Genomic DNA, 21,339 nt, shown 5'->3' with positions numbered 1-21,339 from the left:
GAAAGTTATGCATTTATTAAGAACATAAAACATATTTCTGTGGCATATTTTTTAGTATGTAGGCAATAAATAATATTTTTTTCCATCCATGTGCTAAGGGAAGAAAATGGCAGGATGAGAAACTTCAAAACACTGACATGTCACTAAACCAATGACAAAGCTGGCAAAAATTTTCAACTCAATTTCTTTCAGAACTCAGGAATCTAATAAAATACAAGAAGTAGGGAACCATTTCATGAAGAAATAATTTTGGTAAGAAACATTTGTTTCATTCAAAGTGAATAGAAATAGGATGCTAATTTTTTTTAATTGAAGTATAGTTGATTTACAATTTGTTAGTTTCAGGCATACAGCATAGTGAGTTGTTTTGGGGAATTTTTTTGCAGCTTCTATTCCATTATAGGTTATTACAAGATATTGGGTATAATTCCCTATGTTATACAGTGAATTCTTGTTGTTTACCTATTTTATATAGTTTGCATCCGTTAACTCCATACTCCTAAATTGTCCTTCCTCACCTCCCTTTCCCCTTTGGTAACCAAAGTTTGTTTTCTATGTCTATGAATCTGTTTCTGTTTTGTATATAGATTCATTTGTATTATTTTTTAAAAATCCACGTATAAGTAATATCATACAACATTTGTCTTTCTCTGTCTAACTTATTTCACTAAACATAATATTCTCCAAATCCATCCACACTGAAACAAATGACATTATTTCATTCTTTTCATGGCTGAGTAATATTCATATATATGCCACATCTTCCTGATCCAGTTGTCTATTGATGGACACTCAGGTCGGTTCTATGTCTTGGCTACAATAAATAATCGTGCCATGAACATTGGGATTTATGTATTTTAAGTTACACTTTTCATTTTTTCCAAATATACATACCCAGTAGTGGATTTACTAGATTATATGGTAGCTCTATCTTTAGGTTTTTAAGAAACCCCCAACTGCTTTCTATAGTGGCTGCACCAATTTACATTTTCACTAACAGCGTCAGAGAGTTCCCTTTTCTCCACACCAGCATTTATTATTTGTAGACTTTTTGTTGATGACAATGTTGGCCACTCTGATGTGATCATTCATTTGTCCAACATATACAGTATCCAGGCTGTATATACTACCTGGTTTTTTGTTTTTTGTTTTTTGTTTTTAGTATAGGGGAAAATAGTTTATATAAAACTTGATACTATCTTCTGTTTCAAGCATCCACTGAAGGCCTTGGAACATTTCCCATGTGAATAAGGGGAGGCTACTATACTGATGCCCACAACAGAGAAAGCCAGATTCTGAAGAAGGAGTTTGCAGCAAATGAAGGATTTATTGCAGGGCACCAAGCGAAGGTGCTTCCCTGGTGGCTCAGACAGTATAGAATCTTCCTGCAATGCAAGAGACCTGGGTTCAAATCCTGGGTCAGGAAGACCCACTGGAGAAGGGAATGGCTACCCACTCTAGTATCCTTGCCTGGAGAATTCCACGGACATAGAAACCTTGGCAGGCTATGGTACATAGGGTTGCAAAGAGTTGGACATGACTGAGAGAATAACACTTTCAATTTCAAGAAAAGGTGTGAGAGAAAAATCTGAGATTCACACCAATGTTGTCATTGAGTTGAGTCTGAGGTGTGTTTTAAAGGGGAAGAACAAAGTAGCTGGAATTAATCATCATCTTCCAACATTTCTGTGACATTTTTTTAATCATTGTTTTGGCATTCAGGATATCTCTGGTTTATAATTCTCGGCCAGGTGGTCCATGGCTTAGGAATCTGTCAGCTCATCTTAACCTGGAGAAACAACCTGAGCTTGTACGTTGTTGTTGTTCGGTAGCTATGTCCAACTCTTCAACCCCATAAACTGCAGCACACCAGGCTTCACTGTCCATCACCAACTGCTGGAGTTTACTCAAGCTCATGTCCATCGAGTCGGTGATGCCATCCAAACATCTCATCCTCTGTTGTTTCCTTCCTCTCCTGCTTTCAATCTTTCCCAGCATCAGGGTCTTTTCCAATGAGTCAGTTCTTTGCATCAGGTAGCCACAGTATTGGAGTTTCAGCTTCAGCATCAGTCCTTCCAATGAATATTCAGGACTGGTTTCCTTTAGAATTGACTGGTTGGCTCTCCTTACAAGGGGCTCTCAAGGGTCTTCTCCAACATCACAGTTCAAAAGCATGAATTCTTTGGCCCTCAACTTTCTTTATAGTCCAACTCTCACATCCATACATGACTACTGGAAAAACTATAGCCTTGACTAGACAGACCTCCTTTGGCAAAGTAATGTCTCTGTTTTTTAACATGCTGTCTAGGTTGGTCATAGCTTTTCCTCCAAGGAACAAGCATCTTTTAATTTCATGGCTGCAGTCACCATCTGCAGTGATTTTGGAGCCCAAAAAAATAAAGTCTCCCACTGTTTGCATTGTTTCCCCACCTATCCGCCATGAAGTGATGGGACAGGATGCCATCATCTTAGTTTTCTGAATGTTGAGTTTTAAGCCCACTTTTACACTCTCCTCTTTCACTTTCATCAAGAGGCTCTTTAGCTCTTCTTCCCTTTCTACCATAAGTGTGGTTTCTTCTGCATATCTGAGGTTATTGATGTTTCTCCTAGCAATCTTGATTCCGGCTTGCGTTTCATCCATTCCAGCATTTCTCATGATGTATTCTGCATATAAGTTAAATAAGTAGGGTGACAATATACAGCCTTGACATACTCCTTTCCCAATTTTGGAGCCAGTCTGTTGTTTCATGTCTGGTTCTAACTATTGATTCTTGACCTGCATACAGATTTCTCAGGAGGCAAGTCAGTGGTCTGGTATTCCCATCTCTTTAACAATTTTCCATTGTTTGTTGTGATCCACAGTGTCAAGGGAGGGAGATCTGAAAAGTGGGAACTAGCAAGGGAGGATTCAAAAGGCTCAGGGATCCTTGTAGTAAATATATGAGTGTATTTCTTAGCCTTTAGGTAATTTATTTGATATATAGTTATTTGTGCAACAAAACATTGGAAAAGGAAGATGTTCTTTACAAGCCCCTAACTCCATGATTTTTAAGTGGAGTACTTTATTCTTCAGGGAGATTATTCTTACATTTTCTTCTCTATCTCTGTTAGCACCTCTCTTCCACTTCTGGAAGACAGTAATAACTGGCAAAGGAGCCTAGAAAATCTAGAGTAAGAAAACAGCTGTGGGCTTAGTTGCTCATTGCTCAGTCGTGTTCAACTGTTTGCTACCCCATGGACTGTAGCCCACCAGGCTCCTCTGTCCATGGAATTTTTCAGGCAAGAATACTGGAGGAGGTTGCCATTTCCTCCTCCAGAGGCTCTTAACTGAGCATCAACTATGCCCTCACTTCTGTTTTGTATGCTTACTTTTCATATTTCTTTTTTATTTCTCAGCAAATTCACAGGTAGATAGTCCCACTGTGTACATTAAAAATTGAGGCTCTGATAAAAAAATTATTCGCTTGAAATTTCAAATATAGTCAGAATTTAACTAAGAATTCAGATTGAACTTTGTCTAAGCCTCTCTCTAGAGGCTTAAATCTCCATTCCTCTCTCTAGAGGCTTAAATCTCCATTACTTTATCACTGTCACTAATAAAATCCTGTTTGGAAAGTTATCTTTCTCTTAATGTAATTGAAGGTTGTACTCTGAGTAATTTCTAGCTGCACATATATATAATTTTAACCTTTTACAAATACCTATCTAGTTTTCCAAACAATAGTATCTGTTTAAAAGTCTATGATTTGAGGATACCACCTTTATTGTAATCTAAATTTCTGTATGTGTTGATAAATTGAGACTATTTCTGGCCTTTCTGTTCTATTCCTTTGGTCTGTCTGTTTGTGTGTCATTACCAAGCACACTGCTTTACCTGGCGGCTTTTGAGGTATGTTTGCACAATTAGTAGGTTTAGTACTTCCTCATAACTAGACTTTTACCGTCACATTGACTGTACATGCATTTTATGTGCTAAGTTTCCCAGGTGAACTTCAGTATCAACTTATCTTGATCCATCTATCATTGGATTTTTGTTGGTATCACTTCAAATTTATAGATTAGCTTAATAAAAAAAAAAAAAAACTCTTGATGAAAGTGAAAGAGGAGAGTCAAAAAGTTGGCTTAAAGCTCAACATTCAGAAAACTAAGATCATGGCATCTGGTCCCATCACCTCATGGGGAATAGATGGGGAAACAGTGGAAGCAGTGTCAGACTTTATTTTTGGGGGGCTCTAAAATCACTGCAGATGGTGACTGCAGCCAGGAAATTAAAAGACACTTACTCCTTGGAAGGAAAGTTATGACCAACTTAGATAGCATATTAAAAAGCAGAGACATTACTTTGCCAACAAAGGTCCATCTAGTCAAGGCTATGGTTTTTCCAGTGGTCATGTATGGATGTGAGAGTAGGGCTATAAAGAAAGCTGAATGCCAAAAAATTGATGCTTTTGAACTGTGTTGTTGGAGAAGACTCTTGAGAGTGCCTTGGACTGCAAGGAGATCCAACCAGTCCATCCTAAAGGAGATCAGTCCTGGGTGTTCATTGGGAGGACTGATGCTGAAGCTGAAACTCTAGTACTTTGGCCACCTCATGAGAAGAGTTGACTCATTGGAAAAGAGGGATTGGGGGCAGGAGGAGAAGGGGACGACAGAGGATGAGATGGCTGGATGGCATCACCGACTCGATGGGCATGAATTTGAGTAAACTCTGGGAGTTGGTGATGGACAGGGAGGCCTGGCATGCTGTGATTCATGGGGTCGCAAAGAGTCGGACACGACTGAGTGACTGAACTGAACTGAACTGAACTGAACCTAAACCAGAAGATAGCTTTATATTTTTGAAGCCTATTTTTTTGTGTTTCAGGAGTTTTTTACACTTTTTTCATTAGATTCCTACAAGTAAAATTCTAACTTTAGAATACACAGACACACATACACACATTTACCTACACACACATAAGCGTGTATATGTACTTTATCGAGTTAAGGAAGTATCTATACCTTTTTGCTTTTTTCAAGAGTTCTGTATATTCAATTTTTGCAGATGTTTCAGGTACATTTGGAAGGAAGGTATATTTTATATTATCAGTGTATAGTGGTCAATTTGCGTCCAGAATATCTACCACATTGACTATATCATTTAGATCATCTGTAATATAGCTTATTTTTTGTCCAAACTTTCTGTTTTATATTGAGAATGATCTGTAAAGTCACTTTTTGTGAACATGTTACTATGTATTTCTTCTTTCATTTCCTAGAATTTTTATATTATATAGTCATTGTTATTTCCTAGATGAATTCAGAATTATTTAATCTTCATGGTAGCATTTGGCTTTTATCATTATAAAATGTCTTTCTTTGTCATTTAATTCTCATAGGTACATAGTATCAGCATTTCAACCATTGCTTTCTTTTTGCTTCTTTTTACCTTATAAATCTTAATTCCTCTCTTTGCTTTTAGCTTTCTGTTGCTTTTCTGAGTATCATTAACTTCTGCTTTATTTCAGTCTTTTTTTGTGTGCATTTCTTTTCATGACTGTATGAAAATATTTAATTTAATTCACAGTATATATATATATAGTCTTCTTTAGCCTTATGGTTGTTTCCTTTTTAAGGTGGATGACTTTTTGCAGCTAAAAATATTATATTTCACATTCTTGAATTTTTAAAGTGGTTTATATAGATGAAATCTGTTTTTTCTACTCCTGTTTATTTAATAGAACTTCCCAAGTGGAAACAGTGGTAAAGAATCTACCTGCCAATGCAGGAGACTCCAGAGATGCGGGCTGGATCCCTGAATTGGGAAGATGTCCTGGAATAGGGAATGGCTACCCGCCTCAGTATTCTTGCCTGGAAAATTTCATGGACTGAGGAGTCTGGCGGGCTACTGTTCATAGGCTTGCAAAGAGTAGGGCAATGCTGAGAGGCTGAGCACAAGTGCATTTATTTAATGGTTAGGGTTCCTGGTTAGAGAGCTCCCTCTTCTGTCAGTTCTGCCCTATTCCTTCTATTTCTTCCCCAGTTTCCTTCTTGGATGGTATATTGCGATAGAAATAGGGAGGGCAAAGGGATGTCTTTTTTGTCTTTCATTTCCTCAGTATTCACAAATCCTCCAAATTAAGTCTTTGCTTTCATACTCACAGATCTAAGAGATATCACCCTATGTGCATTACCTGCTTCTCAAATAATAGGAAAAAAAATAATAAGGAAAAAAAATGCTTTCCCAAATTTCTCACTTCTTGTCTTCCATTTCAAACCCTTTTCCAGTTTTATAAACTACCGAGTCTCAACCTTTCTTAAGCATTTTGGAACTTATTGTTGCAGATTTATCTTTACAGGTTCATTGTGTCTATACTTCAGCTATATTCTCTATCTTCACTTTTTCATAGACAATTTTAAGGGCTAATTTCCCTAACCAGCACCATAAGCATTCAGTGGTACACTGGAGCAAGTACTCTGTCAATATTTTTATATTTCTACTTACAGATAATTTGTTGGTTGTGGTGCTCTGTCTCTGAAGATGATGAAAGAACATGGATCTTTTATGGTTTTAGTTGTTTCCTTTATTGCTTTTACAAATTAGGGGGAAGTTTGAGGGATATTTGGAGTCAAGCAACCATCTTTGCTATATAAAACTGAGGATTTGGTAGTATTTATTAAAGTACCCTTTCTTTCAGATCTTTACTTAAAATCTATTCCACACTCTTAACCTCTAAAAGCTTGTATGGAAGATTCATAAGTTCTCAGTGAATGAGCATTCTAACATGATAACCTGAGGTGGCTATGTTCTCCATGTATGCATTTGCTTTCTTATAGCCTCGCTGTGTTATTTTTTAGTGTTTTAACAAACAGAAGGAACTTATAATGGCTGGGGAAAATGCAAGTCTAACCATTTTATTGTGCTCAATAAAGTAAAAACATACAGAGGAAGATTGTCACACTGGATTTTACAATGCAGGTTTTATAATAGGGAGTACAAACTGATATTAACAAGATACAACTGATTTTATACAGCAAAATTTGTAAGTACATTTACAACCAGGAAAAGGATAAAGTGAAGTGCAGAGTAGCACGGATGTCCATATATTCTCCTTTTACACATTTTGACAGAGGTTGGTGAACACTTGTCCCACCATTTGTCTTTGAAAATAAAGTGCTTTTGTAAGGCAGTCAGACTATTAATTTTTAATGTATTATAAATGTCTTCTTTTGCACTACAAATCACAGAGTTGAGAAGTTTCAACAGAGACTGACTTACAATGTTGAAAATATTTACTATCCAGTTCTTTAGGGAAAGTTTTCCAACCTCTACACGAGGATAAAAGATGTTTCAAAAGTTCTAAAGTTATGGAAATGAAAAAGTTGGTTTAAATATTCCAAAAATTTCCAGGTTTAGATAATTGAAAGAAACTGAAGGCTCCAATGAGAATACTGATGTAAAGCTTTAATAAAGGCAGTTAATATAAGACAACAGGAGAAAGATAATTCAAAGAAACATCCAGAAACAAGCTCCCCATTGTTCTTGTCTGAAGATATGATTCATCATCTCTCTGGATGAAACGGCTAGTATTTGTGCCGATGGATGTGTGTGGAAACTTGGTTATAGGGCAGCTCAGGCAGAAGTTTTCTGCTGAGACTGTTCACATGGTGAAGATTAAATATCTAACTCATTACTTCAAGCTTAAGTTATCAATAAACAAATTGGTCATACATTCCACTCAGGAATTCTGAGCTTTAAAAAAATTCATCATTAGTCATGAGTTAATTAGTTACTTGGTTGGTTAACTAATTGCCCTTACCATGGCCAACAGCCAAAAAACGATTCTCAAGTCTCTCTGGAGGTAAGCAAAGAGTCCAGCTGTAAAATAACTCTATTTTCATTAAGCAGATTTAGACGTCACTTCCATGGCAGCTCAGTGGTAAAGAATTGATCTGCCAATGTAAGAGATGTGGGTTCAATCCCTACATTGGGAAGATCCCCTGGAGAAGGAAATGGCAACCCACTCCAGTATTCTTACTTGGGAAACCCCATGGACAGAGGAGCCTGACTGGCTACAGTCTATGGGGTCAAAAAAGAGTCAGACATGATTTAGCGACTCAACAACAACAACAATAGAGGAACTTAGAGATAATATATTGCAATTAAAAAGATTACTTATCATGACACATGTGAACTAAATTCTTAGTTATAAGGAATCAAAGGGCAGTATATAAATTCAGTAAACTATGGAGTAGCAGTTACAGCGTAGTTTTGGGGGATAAATTGTTGTGGTAGCAGAGCTCTAAAATGACCCTCAGAGTATTCACTCTCTGGTGGGCACCTATATAATCCCTTCCAACTAAATTACATGGGGGATTTGTGAATATGATGGAATGCTGCTGTAATTAGATTCCATTAAATAGCAAAGTAAAGCTGTTTTTCAGATGAATTATAGTTCCAAGTTAGTCAACTCTCAGGTAACCAAAAGAGAGATTATTATGGGGAGACCTGACCTCATCGGGGAAACAATTAAAAGAGTGCTGTGCTTAGTCACTCAGTCGTGTTCAACTCTTTGCGACCCCATGGGCTGTAGCCCACCAGGCTTCTCTGTCTGTGGGGATTCCCCAGGCAAGAATACTGGAGTGGGTTGCCATGCCCTCCTACAGGGGATCTTCCCAACCCAGGGATCCGACCCAGGTCTCCCACATTGCAGGCTGATTTTTTACCATCTGAGCCTCCAGGGAAGCCCAAAAGAGACATAGACATAATAAAGAGAGGAATCAGGGGTGCTATTCCTTGTCCTGAAGAAGAAAGCAACCCTGGTGTGACTATCTATGCAGAGAGGAGCCCTCTGTAAGCTATGGGTACTAGTCTTATAAACACGAAGAACAAAATTTTTTCAAAAGCTTCTTTGAGCTTGGAAGAGGACTCTGAGTTTTAGGTGAGAATACCACCTGGCCAAGACCTTGGTTTCAATCTAGTGAGGGCCTGAACAAAGACTATAGTTAAGCTGTGTCCAGTTCCAGATCCAAAGATAGTGAGAGATAATAAATATGTGTGGTTTTAGGTTTCTAAATATAACATAACTTCTTAGCCACCAATACATAACCCGTATTACATGCATTCAGGGTAATGAGTAACACATTCAGAGTAACACGATGAAATGAAGAAAGACTGAACTGACTTATGGAAATACAGTTTTGTTATAGTATGTGTTTTTTACACATTTCCTTACACTCTTACCTTTGCTTGATATCCAACACTGAGATAGTCATTCACCTAGATCCTTCCATGTAAATCAGCCTACTTCAGAGCAAAAAGCAGAAAGCAAAATAAAAGTAAGTGACTCTTCCAGAGAATATATCGGAAACATCATATCAGAAAGAAACAAAATTTTTGTGCAAAACCTTTCTATAAAAGGAATTGTTCCCATCCCAAGGAGTACAAAGAGATTTTCAGGATGAAGGAAGCATAATGCAGGTAAGAGTGGGAGAAAAAAATAATAATAAAAATGAAATGAGTCAGATGGTCCTGAATTGAATGTAATTAATATGATGAGGCCAATAGTAAGAAGGACACTTTGCCATGGGTGACTAGTAACCTTCCTGTAAGCCAGCACTTTACATGATAATGCCCTGAAATTATCAGTTCAGTTCAGTTCAGTTGCTCGGTCATGTCTGACTCTTTGCGACCCCATGGGTTGCAGCAGCCAGGCCTCCCTTCCATCACCAACTCCTGGAGTTTGCTCAAACTCATGTCCATCAAGTCAGTGGTGCCATCCAACCATCTCATCCTCTGTTGTCCCCTTCTTCTCCCACCTTCAATCTTTCCCAGCATCAGGGTCTTTTCCAATGAGTCAGCTCTTCATATCAGGTGGCCAAAGTATTGGAGTTTCAGTTTCAGCATCAGTCCTTCCAATGAACACCCAGGACTGATCTCCTTTAGGATGGACTGGTTGGATCTCCTTGCAGTCCAAGGGACTCTCAAGAGTCTTCTCCAACACCACAGTTCAAAAGCATCAATTCTTTGGCCCTCAGCTTTCTTTATACTCCACCTCTCACATCCATACATGACCACTGGAAAAACCATAGCTTTGGCTAGATAGACATTTTCTGGCAAAGCAATGTCTCTGCTTTTTAATATGCTGTCTAGGCTGGTCATAGCTTTTCTTTCAAGGAGCAAGCAACTTTTAATTTACGGCTGCAGTCACCATCTGCAGTGATTTTGGAGCCCCCCAAAATGAAGTCTGTCACTGTTTCCATTGTTTCCATATCTATTTGCCGTGAAATAATGGGACTGGATGCCATGATCTTAGTTTTCTGAATGCTGAGAGCTTTTTCACTCTCCTTTTTCACTTTCATCAAGCGGCTCTTTAGCTCTTCACTTTCTGCCATAAGTGTGGTGTCTTCTGCATATCTAAGGTTATTGATATTTCTCCCAGAAATTTTGTTTCCAGCTTGTGCTTCATCCAGTCCAGCATTTCTCATAATGTACTCTGCATATAAGTTAAATAAGTAGGGTGACAATATACAGCCTGACATACTCCTTTCCCGATTTAGAACCAGTCTGTTGTTCCATGTCTGGTTCTAACTGTTGCTTCTTGACCTGCATACAGATTACTCAGGAGGCAGTTCAGGTGGTCAGGTATTCCCATCTCTTTAAGAATTTTCCATAGTTTGTTGTGATCCACACAGTCAAAGGCTTTGGCATAGTCAATAAAGCAGAAGTAGATGTTTTTCTGAAACTCTTGTGCTTTTTCGATGGTCCAACGGATGTTGGCAATTTGATCTCTGGTTCCTCTGCCTTTCTAAATCCAGTTTGAACATCTGGAAGTTCATGGTTCATGTACTGTTGAAGTTTGGCTTGGAGCATTTTGAGTATTACTTTGCTAGCATGTGAAATGAGTGCAATTGTGTGGTAGTTTAAACATTCTTTGGCATTGCCTTTCTTTGGGGTTGGAATGAAAACTGGAATGAAAAATTTTTCAGCTCTGTGGCCACTGCTGAGTTTTCAAATTTGCTGACATATTTAGTGCAGCACTTTCACAGCATCATCTTTTAGGATTTGAAGTAGCTCAACTGGAATTCCATCACCTCCACTAGCATTGTTAGTAGTGATGCTTCCTAAGACCCACTTGACTTTGCATTCCAGGATGCCTGGCTCTAGGTGAGTGATCACACCATCCTGATTATCTGGGTCATGAAGATCTTTTTTGTGTTGTTCTTCTGTGTATTCTTGACACCTCTTCTTAATATCTTCTACTTCTGTTAGGTCCATACCATTTCTGTCCTTTATTGAGCCCATCTTTGCACAAAATGTTCCCTTAGTATCTCTAATTTTCTTGAAGTGATCTCTAATCTTTCCCATTCTATTGTTTTGCTCTATTTCTTTGCACTGTTCACTGAAGAAGGTTTTCTTATCTCTCCTTGCTATTCTTTGAAACTCTGCATTCAAATGGATATTTCTTTGCTTTTCTCCTTTGCCTTTAGCTTTTCTTCTTTCCACAGCTCTTTGTAAGGCCTTCTCAGACAGCCATTTTGCTTTTTTGCATTTATTTTTCTTGGGGATGGTCTTGATCACTGCTTTCTGTACAATATCATAAAGCTCTGTCTATAGGTCTTCAGGCATTCTGTCTATCAGATCTAATCCCTTGAATCTATTTCTCGCTTCCACTGTATAATCGTAAGGGATTTGATTTAGGTCATGCCTAAATGGCCTAGTGGTTTTCCCTACTTTTTTTCAATTTAAGTCTGAATTTTGCAATAAGGAGTTCATTATCTGAACCTCAGTCAGCTCCCAGCCTGAAATGATATGGGACCTGAAATGATATGGGATATATGAGCTAATGATATGGATATGATATGGGAGCTGAAGAAAACCTCTGAGCTATCTTTAGAAGGCAACAGGAATTTTCCTTCCTCAGTGAAGACAACTTTCAAATAGATTATTCTCTGAAATTAGATATAATCTGTAACATTTAACACCTTCTGTTTCCTCATTGCTCTTGTGATATTGTAATAAATATTCATGAATTCTCAGTAAAAAAAAAAAAAAGATTAAACTGTGTAAAATTCATAGAGTGATGATGTTAGAATAGCAATTTCAACCCATGCTTGAATGTGGCTACAAGAACACAGTTGATATTCATCCTTGACAAAAATTATGAAAATAGAATTTTCATAATTTCACTTATTTCCTGCATAAAAAATAAACATACATCTATACATATCCTATGTAGAAATATATTTCCTACATTTTTTCTCCGTAGGAAAAACAAACAAGCAAAATACTCAGAGGAAATTTTTTTGTGTGGGAAGAGGACAGATTGATTGGACAATTGGAACAGAAAACTGTTTTCTTAATAAGCTTGTCTATACTGCTCTTTATAAATGCAATTTTAAAACTATAGTGTTACAAAAATGATACAGACAGCAAAGGCAAAACATTTTAAATATGTAGAAAGTGCAATGCATGTCCAAGTTAAATATGTGAAAGATGTTACAGCTATCCTGTGTTTTTCATAGAATAATCTAAGTGCATTTTTCCTAAGTCAATCTTCATATAAGAATGAAGAGTTCAAGTTGTATTACTATTATATTTGAATTTTGAGAAGTAAAACATGAGAGGTTCTTACCTCTTCCTGACTCTTTGTATTTTGAAAATCAACCTTGAGCTCTTAATTATAATCATTTAATTGAAATACAAAAGAAGAGAACAAATAGAGATGTCAGTAAAAATTTCTTTAGATATATATTCAACAGTTATTTTTTAAAAGAGGGAATTGGGTTTTGATATTTCTGAGTCGGAAAAAGTCTATTCAGGTCACAAACATCACAACTCATTGTGTGCCCTTCCCTTCACTGATCCACTCAGAAACCCCTCATTAAAAAAGCCTGCTCCCTGTCCTCGTAAATACTAAATGTCCAATATTTTATCACATGCCATTTAGGAAAAGATTTGGGGGACTGATTAGAAATTGAAATCTTAAATGCACATGTAAGAATGGCTTTTTTTACTGTCAGATAAGCATAAGGCAAGAAAGATACTTGAAAAAACAACAACAAAAAAAAGACTGTATATTCATGTGATCAGAGCTCAAGTTCCCCTTCCCCTGGGAAAATGTGAAGGCAATCTTGTAAGATCACATACTTGGGTATAACTTTCCAATTGCTCTGCAGTACTTGTTAACATCAGGAGAAGACACACAAATGTGTTACTTAACCCTTATGACACATATGAAGAAATTATTATATGCCACTTTCAGGTCTAAATAAGAACATATAGATGAATAGATACCCACCAAAAACTTAAAACCAACACTAAAATTATTTTTACTTTCAGGGGAAAAAAGATGAGGATGGGACTTTTCAATTTAGCACACCATACAAAGAACTAATATGATGTTAATATATATTGTTTGGCCTGAATTAAGTTTTATTTAAATTTCAGCAGAGAGAAGTTCCAAAAATAGATGCATAAATTGTTGAATCCATACCATATACATTGAACATTCATTAAATTATTTATCTTGACTCTATAATTTCAGGTGTAGGTACACAAGTTTCATCAATTTTAAAACACATGGCAAAATTTTAAAATTGTAACTATATATGTTGATGAATTAGGCATACTATCTTAGTTATGTTGTATACCTAAAACTAACATAATGTTATATACCAATTGCATAGAGATAAAAAATTTAAATATATATTTTCAAATACATGAAAATTATATGATTGATAAAACACAATTTGGAACATTTTAAAGATCCCAGAGGTAAGTAATACAATTTGTAACCATTCTAAGTAATACTGAATCTCCATTGCACAACACTTCTGCCCCAAGAAACATCTAAATAAGCTGTTGTTTACAGATATAACGAAACTTCTTTCCACAGTGTCCATCCAAAATCTTTCCTCCTGGCCTATACATCATGCAGTTCTTTGGATTTACAGATTTAGGGAAAGGAAATCTGCAATGAAGAAGAAAATTTTAATATACAAGAACAAGAAATGAAAACATTCAAAGATGTGGTTCTTACTAAATGATAGAATTAGGGAACATTTAAAAGCATTTGAATGAGATATTACATCTTGAGTCATTATCTTCTTCATTCAAGTCATTTTTCACAATTTCAGAGTACAATGTTACCAAAACACAGTATGCTCAATAACCAATAGCATTGAGGTTGGAGATTTTTTGGTTTTGTTGTTGTTTTTAATGATTTTGATATGTGTTATGTTGTTTAAAATTCTTTGCTTCTATGTTGTTTAAAAATGTATTAACTAAGTCTAGTCCAGGAAGAAATCAGATTATAAAATTTCTCAATGTATGATGCTGTTAAATCTCATATTTAAGAATGAAAATGAGATTTGAAGCTTACAAATATACTGGAAATAAACCCAGAATATTTGAAACATCGGCCAATGCTGAGAATATCGGTCTCCACCAGAATAAGAAAAATAATGGACATACTGTTTTCTCTGGACTGCTTTCATACATGTGAGAATCTGTACATATGCATACATATCCAAGCGCTTGTACCAAGGCAGGAAACAAAATCATATGTCGAAAGCTCTTGAGCAAACACTTGGATGTTGTGCATGCGGTTAAAAATTTTATTATGTTGTATCTATTCTCTTTTTTATAGTTTCATGCCCAAAATAGGATATCTTAGTTATAATGGTCCTGGATATTCAATTCTCTGATCAGATCCAAGGATAAACTCAAAAAGAACAGAAAAAAGGGTTTTGGTACCACAAACTTACAGATCTTGGGAGAGAGTAGATTTGTTTTCCCACAACCAGGCATCATGTTCTTTACCGGAAGAAAGCCCAATCCAGTAAAAACTGGTACTGAACTTCATAAAATCCTGCATGGAAACAGAGACCAACATATTAATCTATTTAGAATCTACTCTAGGAATCAAGTACATTTAAAGGGGCCAGTGTCCAGTATCAGTTTTTCAACTATACACACTAAAATCATTTTTAACTTCTAATTTGGGAAAAAGAGTCAGTCACATGCCTACTATTTCTCATTCACCAAACCCATTCATTTATGGAGGCAAAAAAAAAAAAAAAACCCACAAAAATCTCACTTCTTGAAGGAATGAAAGATGTCATAAAGGGTGTGAGAGTTTTCATGGAACACTTCCTTCAAATGGGATCAATAATCAAATCTGATCCCAAATCGACTGCATCTGGAGGGATAAATCTTTACCGCAGTTTCTCCAGGAAGCTAAGAACTTTTTATTAAGAGTTGGGTTATTATTTTATAATATTCTACCTATTCATTTCACATTATACCCGAATGATAGCAAATGTTGTATAATTATAAAATCAGTTAAAATTCACTTAAAGAACTAAAAGTTAAAAGTTGTTGGAATAAAAATAATGACCTATTATTTCTTCTTTGAATACTCTCTAAACAATTTCTTATACTTTATCTGTCAGCACTCCTATAATGTAAACCTGAGAGAAAGTTTGGCTCGATTTTATGATGGTTTCAAAGTATAGGAAATTAGTTCAAATATAATCATCCATTTGCTATCTGATTAAAGACTTGAATCAAAGTATAGGTAATATATTTTTCTGGGTCAAATAAAATGTAGAAAATAAGAATTAAATACTTACCAGTTCATTTCTGGTTTGTATCTGAAGTAGACTGGAATTATGAGAAACACAAAAATCCCAACTGTCTTTCCATGTTTTTAAATCATGAGAAACGAAATAACAGTTGCATTGGTAGCCAATCCACTTTTCTTGGCAAGAATAGCAGCCAGATCCTAAGAGAAAAAATAAAACACAACTTGATGACATTGGAAATCCAGTTTCTTTTCAGTGCTACTTTCTCATTCAAAAAGCATTTGTTATTTATTAACTGTGTCTACAAATATTCTTTGAACATTTACTGCATACACTACACATCAGCAGATATTTATCTGAACAACCCAGACCTGACTCTTTTTTCTTCATGGAGATTATATTCTAGAGATAGAGAATGGCATGCATTTTAGTCTTTATGAACTACTTTTATTTTTATTTTTTATGATCTATTTTTAATGCTAATCTGGGTAAGTATACACAAGAAATTCACTGTGTTCAAATACAGTATAGCAGATTGTAGGATGTGAGGTGATTAGAAGAACCCTTTTTAAGGCAGTGGCCCAAAGCTGATTTCTTCTATGTAATTAAAAGTTAACTAGATGAAAGAAGTATTAAAAGGAAGAAAGAATTATAGCATATTTTCTGAGAGAAAAATTCTGCATACTTTATTTTCAAAATGATGATAAATAAAATGATTAGCTAGAAGTCTGACCATCCAATATATTAGTGATCATGTCTTCAGTATTAACCATCCTCAGTGATAAAAGTTCTGTGACATGGCAGGCATTCAAATCTTGTCAAATAAATAATTTTGAGGGTGTAGAGTAGAATGGTGGTTAACAAGGGCTGAGATGTGGGGAAAGTAGGGAGATGTTGGTCAAAAGGTACATGGGAATTTCCTGGTGGCCCAGTGGTTAAAACTCAATGCCCTCACTGCTGAGTACCTGGGTCCAATTTGTGTTAGAGTAACGAAAATCCAAAAAGCTGTGAGACAAGGCCAAAAACAATTTTCTTTTTTTTTAAATATAAGCTTTCAGTTAGAAGATGAATTCATTCTGGGAATCTACTGTGCACCATTATAACTAGAGCTAACAATATTATAGTATAAATACTTGTGAGTTGCTATAGGAGTAGTTCTTAAACTACTGTTTGTTTTTACCACAAACAGAAACAAAATGATGGAGGTACTAGTTAATGCTACAGTGGTAATAATATTATAATAATAAGTATATCAAATCAACACACTGCAAACATTAAACTTACACAATATAATTTGTCAATTGTATCTTAATAGAGCCGGGAAAATGCTCAGAAAAAAAAAAAAAAAGATATGAATGAAGCGCTATATGAACAAAGAAGATAGTAAAACAACTTGGAGAGTGTTTGAGGAAAAAAAAAAAAAACAACAGCTAGATGTTTGAGCTGACTTTCACAGGTTAAGTGTTAAGTAGGGTTTAGAACTGCAAAAATCTCCATGCTGCTTTCTGAGTTATAGAAGAAGCAGAGGTAAATGTAAAGAGATATAAATGTATGGGTTATAAACAAACACAATCAGGTAATTAGGATTGGCTATAATATTTACTTTAATGTAAATATAATGTATATATATATATATAATATAAATATAAAAATATAATGTATTTTTTATTTGCTACTTAAACATGAACACTTACATTGGAAAATTTTTTTTCAGGGTAATATTTTCCTTATCATTTAAATATATAAATAATATGTATTTGACAAAATCTAATCAATTCTTATGTGAACAATGAAAGAAGACTATCCTACAACTAGCAGGAAAGTTTTTATGATTATAATATTCCATCAAGCTTCTGTGTGAGAAAAACATGAAACTGCTTATTTTATTTTTTATCAACAAGAAAGATTTCCAAAGTAGGAACCCTACCTTCCTGAAGATCTGTGGAGGGTCCAGGCTGAACACTTTGTTTAGTAAGTGCTGTAAGAAATGATTAGAAATTTACTTTATCAGACACTGTTTTATGAAACAACAAAATACTCCATATTAGAAAAATCAAAATTTTATCATAAGATAGTTTCATCACAATCTTAATCTTTTTATATAGACTTGACTAGAAAAACTTACAATTGTTTAACAGAACTCCCAAAGCAGCCATCAACAAAAGGCATATTATTCCTAAGACCCCAGAGATCAACCTCCATGCAGTGGTCTGAAAAACTATAAAGAAAGATAGGATAATGATTTAAAGATCAAATACAGGAGTTCTTAAAGGCAGAAACCAATGAGAGAATCCAAAAAGTTCTTTGGTTTGATAACCCAATCATTTTGCCAGTAAAATGTTTGAAAATGAAGACAGTGCATTGAGAACTCTACCCAACACCAACATTTCAACATGATGTACTTTGTTCTTCAATGAGATTATCAGTACCTTCTCTTCTTTATCAGTTCTGTCTCAGTACAATGTATCTACCATTATTTTTTAATTTGAAAAGAAGCTGAAAGATCTGTAGTAAAAAGAGATAAACAGGCAATAAGTTCCATTTTATGGACTCAACTCTTTGTGACCCCATGGACTGTGCCTCACTAGTTTCCTCAGTCCATGGAATTACCCAGGGAAGAATACTGGAGGGGGTGCCATTCCCTTCTCCAGGGGATCTTCCCAACCCAGGGATTGAACGTGGGTCTCCCTCATTGTAGGCAGACTCTTTACTGTCTGAGCCACCAGGAAAACCCTGATATATTGATAACAAACTTATTTTGGTAACAACAACATAAGCATCCCAAGGTGGAGCACATGACTCCCATTAGGTAGGTTAGAAAACCTAGGATAATTTTCCTGGTAAATTTATATCTCAATCAGAATTTAGAGCTATCCTGGTCAAAATCCACTCTTTAAATCTGTTGAGAAAACTTCACAAAATCATCTCTAAGTGACAGAATGAAGAATCAGAAAAATGAAATTAAAAAGTGCTGATACATGAGAAACCTAAAACTGTACACATTTTTTCTTAACATATTGCCCCAAATTAGCCATACCCAGGAGATATATTTTTGGTTATTTTTATTTTTTCACTTTATAACTTGGGCTGCACATACCTGCCATGTGAGATGTTGTCTAATGTCGACACAGATAAGGCACTGTGGATGCTTGTTCAAGGATAGCGAGGTTAGTCCATGGAGCTAAGCTGAAGGCTACCAAAAACCCAAAAGTTGTGAAGAAATTTTAAAAAAGGAAAACTATGAATCAAAATGTGGTTGTATCTTCTGCTGATGAGACAAGGATGTGCAGTATGAACAAGAAACAGTAAAATCACTATCTTCTAAAATGCTTCTGGAACCGCAATACAGGAAATTCTCACTGAACCTCATAATGCAGACCATTTGACTATTACAAAATAAGGTGAGAGGAAAGTTTTTTTTTTTTTAATGTTCAAACATCAAAGTCATCTAAAAAGTTACTTGGAAAATGGAATATATGGGCAAACCAAAGGAAAATGTACTTAGTACAAAAAATATTTTGCACAGAAGTTTCCGTTTTTAATAGTGAAAAATGTTTATTATTTACCTCATGTCAAACATGAAGCACATGGCATATATTAGCTTATTTTTCCCTGAAATGTGGCTTCACAATAAAGATAAATAAATATGCTTATTTTACCAATGAGAAAAGTAAGGTATAGTAAAGCTAGGTCACATGTTTGAAACCCTGGTAGTCTATCTCTAGAGCACACATGAGATACATTTTAAATTAAGCCTCTCTCTCTCTCTCTCTCTGTGTCTATATGTTTTGTTAATTTTCATTTATTTTCTTTAGTACAGAGTGGTTGGAACTTTCCAGCTTTCATGTGGTGCTTCTCATTCTTGCCTTATTAACCCAAGTACGGAAGGCAAAATAAAAGTAGTAGAATCAGAGGGACTTCTCCCTTCTTCTCCTTCTTCTCTTGCTGTTTCTCTCTCCCTCATTTAGTTCTCTAACTCGGTGATAAAAATCCATCAAAGATTGGTTCAGTCCAACAATGTAAATGTCAAGTCACAAATAAGATAACTGAATGCACTCATGAATATACACACAAAAGATATAGATAGATAGACAGATAGATGGATAGAGTAGAAGGTAGATACCGATAGGTAGACATATGTACATGTGTATACATATATGTGTATGTTTTACATACGTATGTGGGCTCAGTTGCTCATTCGTACCTAACCCTTTGCGATTCCATGAACTGTAACCCGCCAGACTCCTCTGCCCTGAAACTCTCTAGGCAAGAATCCTGGAGTGAGTTGCCACTTCCTCCTCCAGGGGATCTTCCTGACCCAGGGACTGAACTCATGTCTCCAGAATCTGCTACACTGTAGAAGGATTCTTTCCTGCTGAGCCACCAGAGAAGTCAGGTGATTAAAGAGGACTTTATATGCATATATGTGTAGATTTTACATACATATAAAATCCTCTAATTCTCTCTGTGCTGTCCGCACTGGTTGATTGATCCCCTTTTGCACAAGGGCAGTTGAACTGTTTTTGTACCAGTTTCCCTACCGTACATCTCCACTTGAAGCAAATGTCGTCACTTCTCCCCTCCCGCATCCCTCGGAATATTTGTAAACTACCGCAAATCAGCAAGTGCAAATTTTCCCTCCTAGAACTGCTGAAAGTTCTGCTGCTCTCACCTGACAGTCCAGAAGTGCTGAGGAATTCTCACCGGGATGGCCCTAACCAACGAGTCTCAGTATTTGCTCTAATCCAGCAACCGTGACCTGAATATGAGGCAGTTTTGAGCATTATCTTTTTCCCCATTCACCAGGTTCACTCAATAGCGTTAGCTTCCAGTCTCCTCCTTTAGTATCTGGATTAAGAGAATGACTTTTATTGTGTTCTACATTCTCTTTCCTGTATTAACACTCCCTCCTTTATCCACACACATTCCAAATATGCTTTTCACTCAGACTTTATCAGGAGGGGTCTGATGCAGAGAGAACCCAGACTGAAGCTCCACTGAGATGTCAGCTTCACTTACGTGTTTGTTTCTCCTTCCAGAAAATTCAGGGCTCTCAGCACAATCTCCTCTCCCCAAGTATTCACCGTAGGAACGACTTTTCTCCTCTGTAGTTTACTCATGCCCTTGACCAATGCCCATGTTGACTCCAGTAACTAAAAGACCATTCAAACCTGAACCGAGAGTTGGAGAAAATTAATGAATGTCCACTTAATTATGAAGTCTCTTCCTTGCCTATCAATCTTCCAGAATATAGTAATGGTATATACTTCAAGGGTCCCAAATAAGAAATTTGTTTTGATCTCACCACTTGGAAAATGGGTGCATTCTCTGAGTGGAAAGAAAATTGCTAGCATCAAGTTGCAAATTATTTTCTTTTTAAGGGAGAGGAAGAATTCCCTGGGAAAAGAAAAGAAGATTCTGAACTAATAAAATCTTTTCACTGGCACATTCTATGGTGAAATGGTGAAGTCAAATCACATACTCACCAACTGTGTTATCAGTGCTTGAAATATACATTTAGAGCAAAATAAGAATAGTGATCCAGGTTTCTAAAGATATATATGTAACAATATTATAAAAGTGAGTTTTACAGTGTATGACATGATACTTTGGGAAAGTTTTTACTGGATTGATCAGGGAAGAAAAGGAGAAGTAAAGGACTCCTTTACTGAAGAAGGATAAACATAAAAACACCAAAGAAATGGGAAAAGTGCTGAATTAAAGTGACCAGAAGATAAATTAATTTTATTTTGAGAAAAATTGAGAGGCAAT

General features: G+C 35.9%; 1 protein-coding gene across 2 annotated transcripts; it reads right to left on the bottom strand.

The window, feature by feature from the left end:
* Nucleotides 1-12,813: 12,813 nt before the first annotated feature.
* Nucleotides 12,814-18,874, bottom strand: LOC133043754 (natural killer cells antigen CD94-like). 2 transcript variants are annotated; one of them, XM_061124954.1, is made up of 6 exons: nucleotides 18,665-18,874; nucleotides 17,693-17,785; nucleotides 17,495-17,545; nucleotides 15,616-15,767; nucleotides 14,749-14,852; nucleotides 12,814-13,952 (listed from the first exon to the last, which is right to left on the bottom strand). In XM_061124954.1, the coding sequence occupies exons 1-6, from the start codon at nucleotides 18,669-18,671 to the stop codon at nucleotides 13,832-13,834; spliced, it is 528 nt and encodes a 175-aa protein (XP_060980937.1). In that variant the 5' UTR covers nucleotides 18,672-18,874; the 3' UTR covers nucleotides 12,814-13,831. The 2 variants fall into 2 exon arrangements, with proteins under 2 accessions (XP_060980937.1, XP_060980938.1); XM_061124955.1 differs by lacking the exon at nucleotides 17,693-17,785.
* Nucleotides 18,875-21,339: the final 2,465 nt, after the last annotated feature.

The sequence above is a fragment of the Dama dama genome, chromosome 22, assembly GCF_033118175.1.
Source record: "Dama dama isolate Ldn47 chromosome 22, ASM3311817v1, whole genome shotgun sequence".
NCBI lineage: Eukaryota > Metazoa > Chordata > Mammalia > Artiodactyla > Cervidae > Dama > Dama dama.
This window is presented reverse-complemented; position numbering and strand designations above follow the sequence as displayed.

What these genes read in the sequence shown, in the direction of transcription:
- LOC133043754 (XM_061124954.1), bottom strand. An exon ending in GGGAGTTCTGTTAAACAATT is followed by an intron (nt 17,546 to 17,692) that starts GTAAGTTTTTCT and finishes CATTTCTTACAG; the next exon opens with CACTTACTAAACAAAGTGTT. An exon ending in CTCCACAGATCTTCAGGAAG is followed by an intron (nt 15,768 to 17,494) that starts GTAGGGTTCCTA and finishes TTTTTCTCTTAG; the next exon opens with GATCTGGCTGCTATTCTTGC.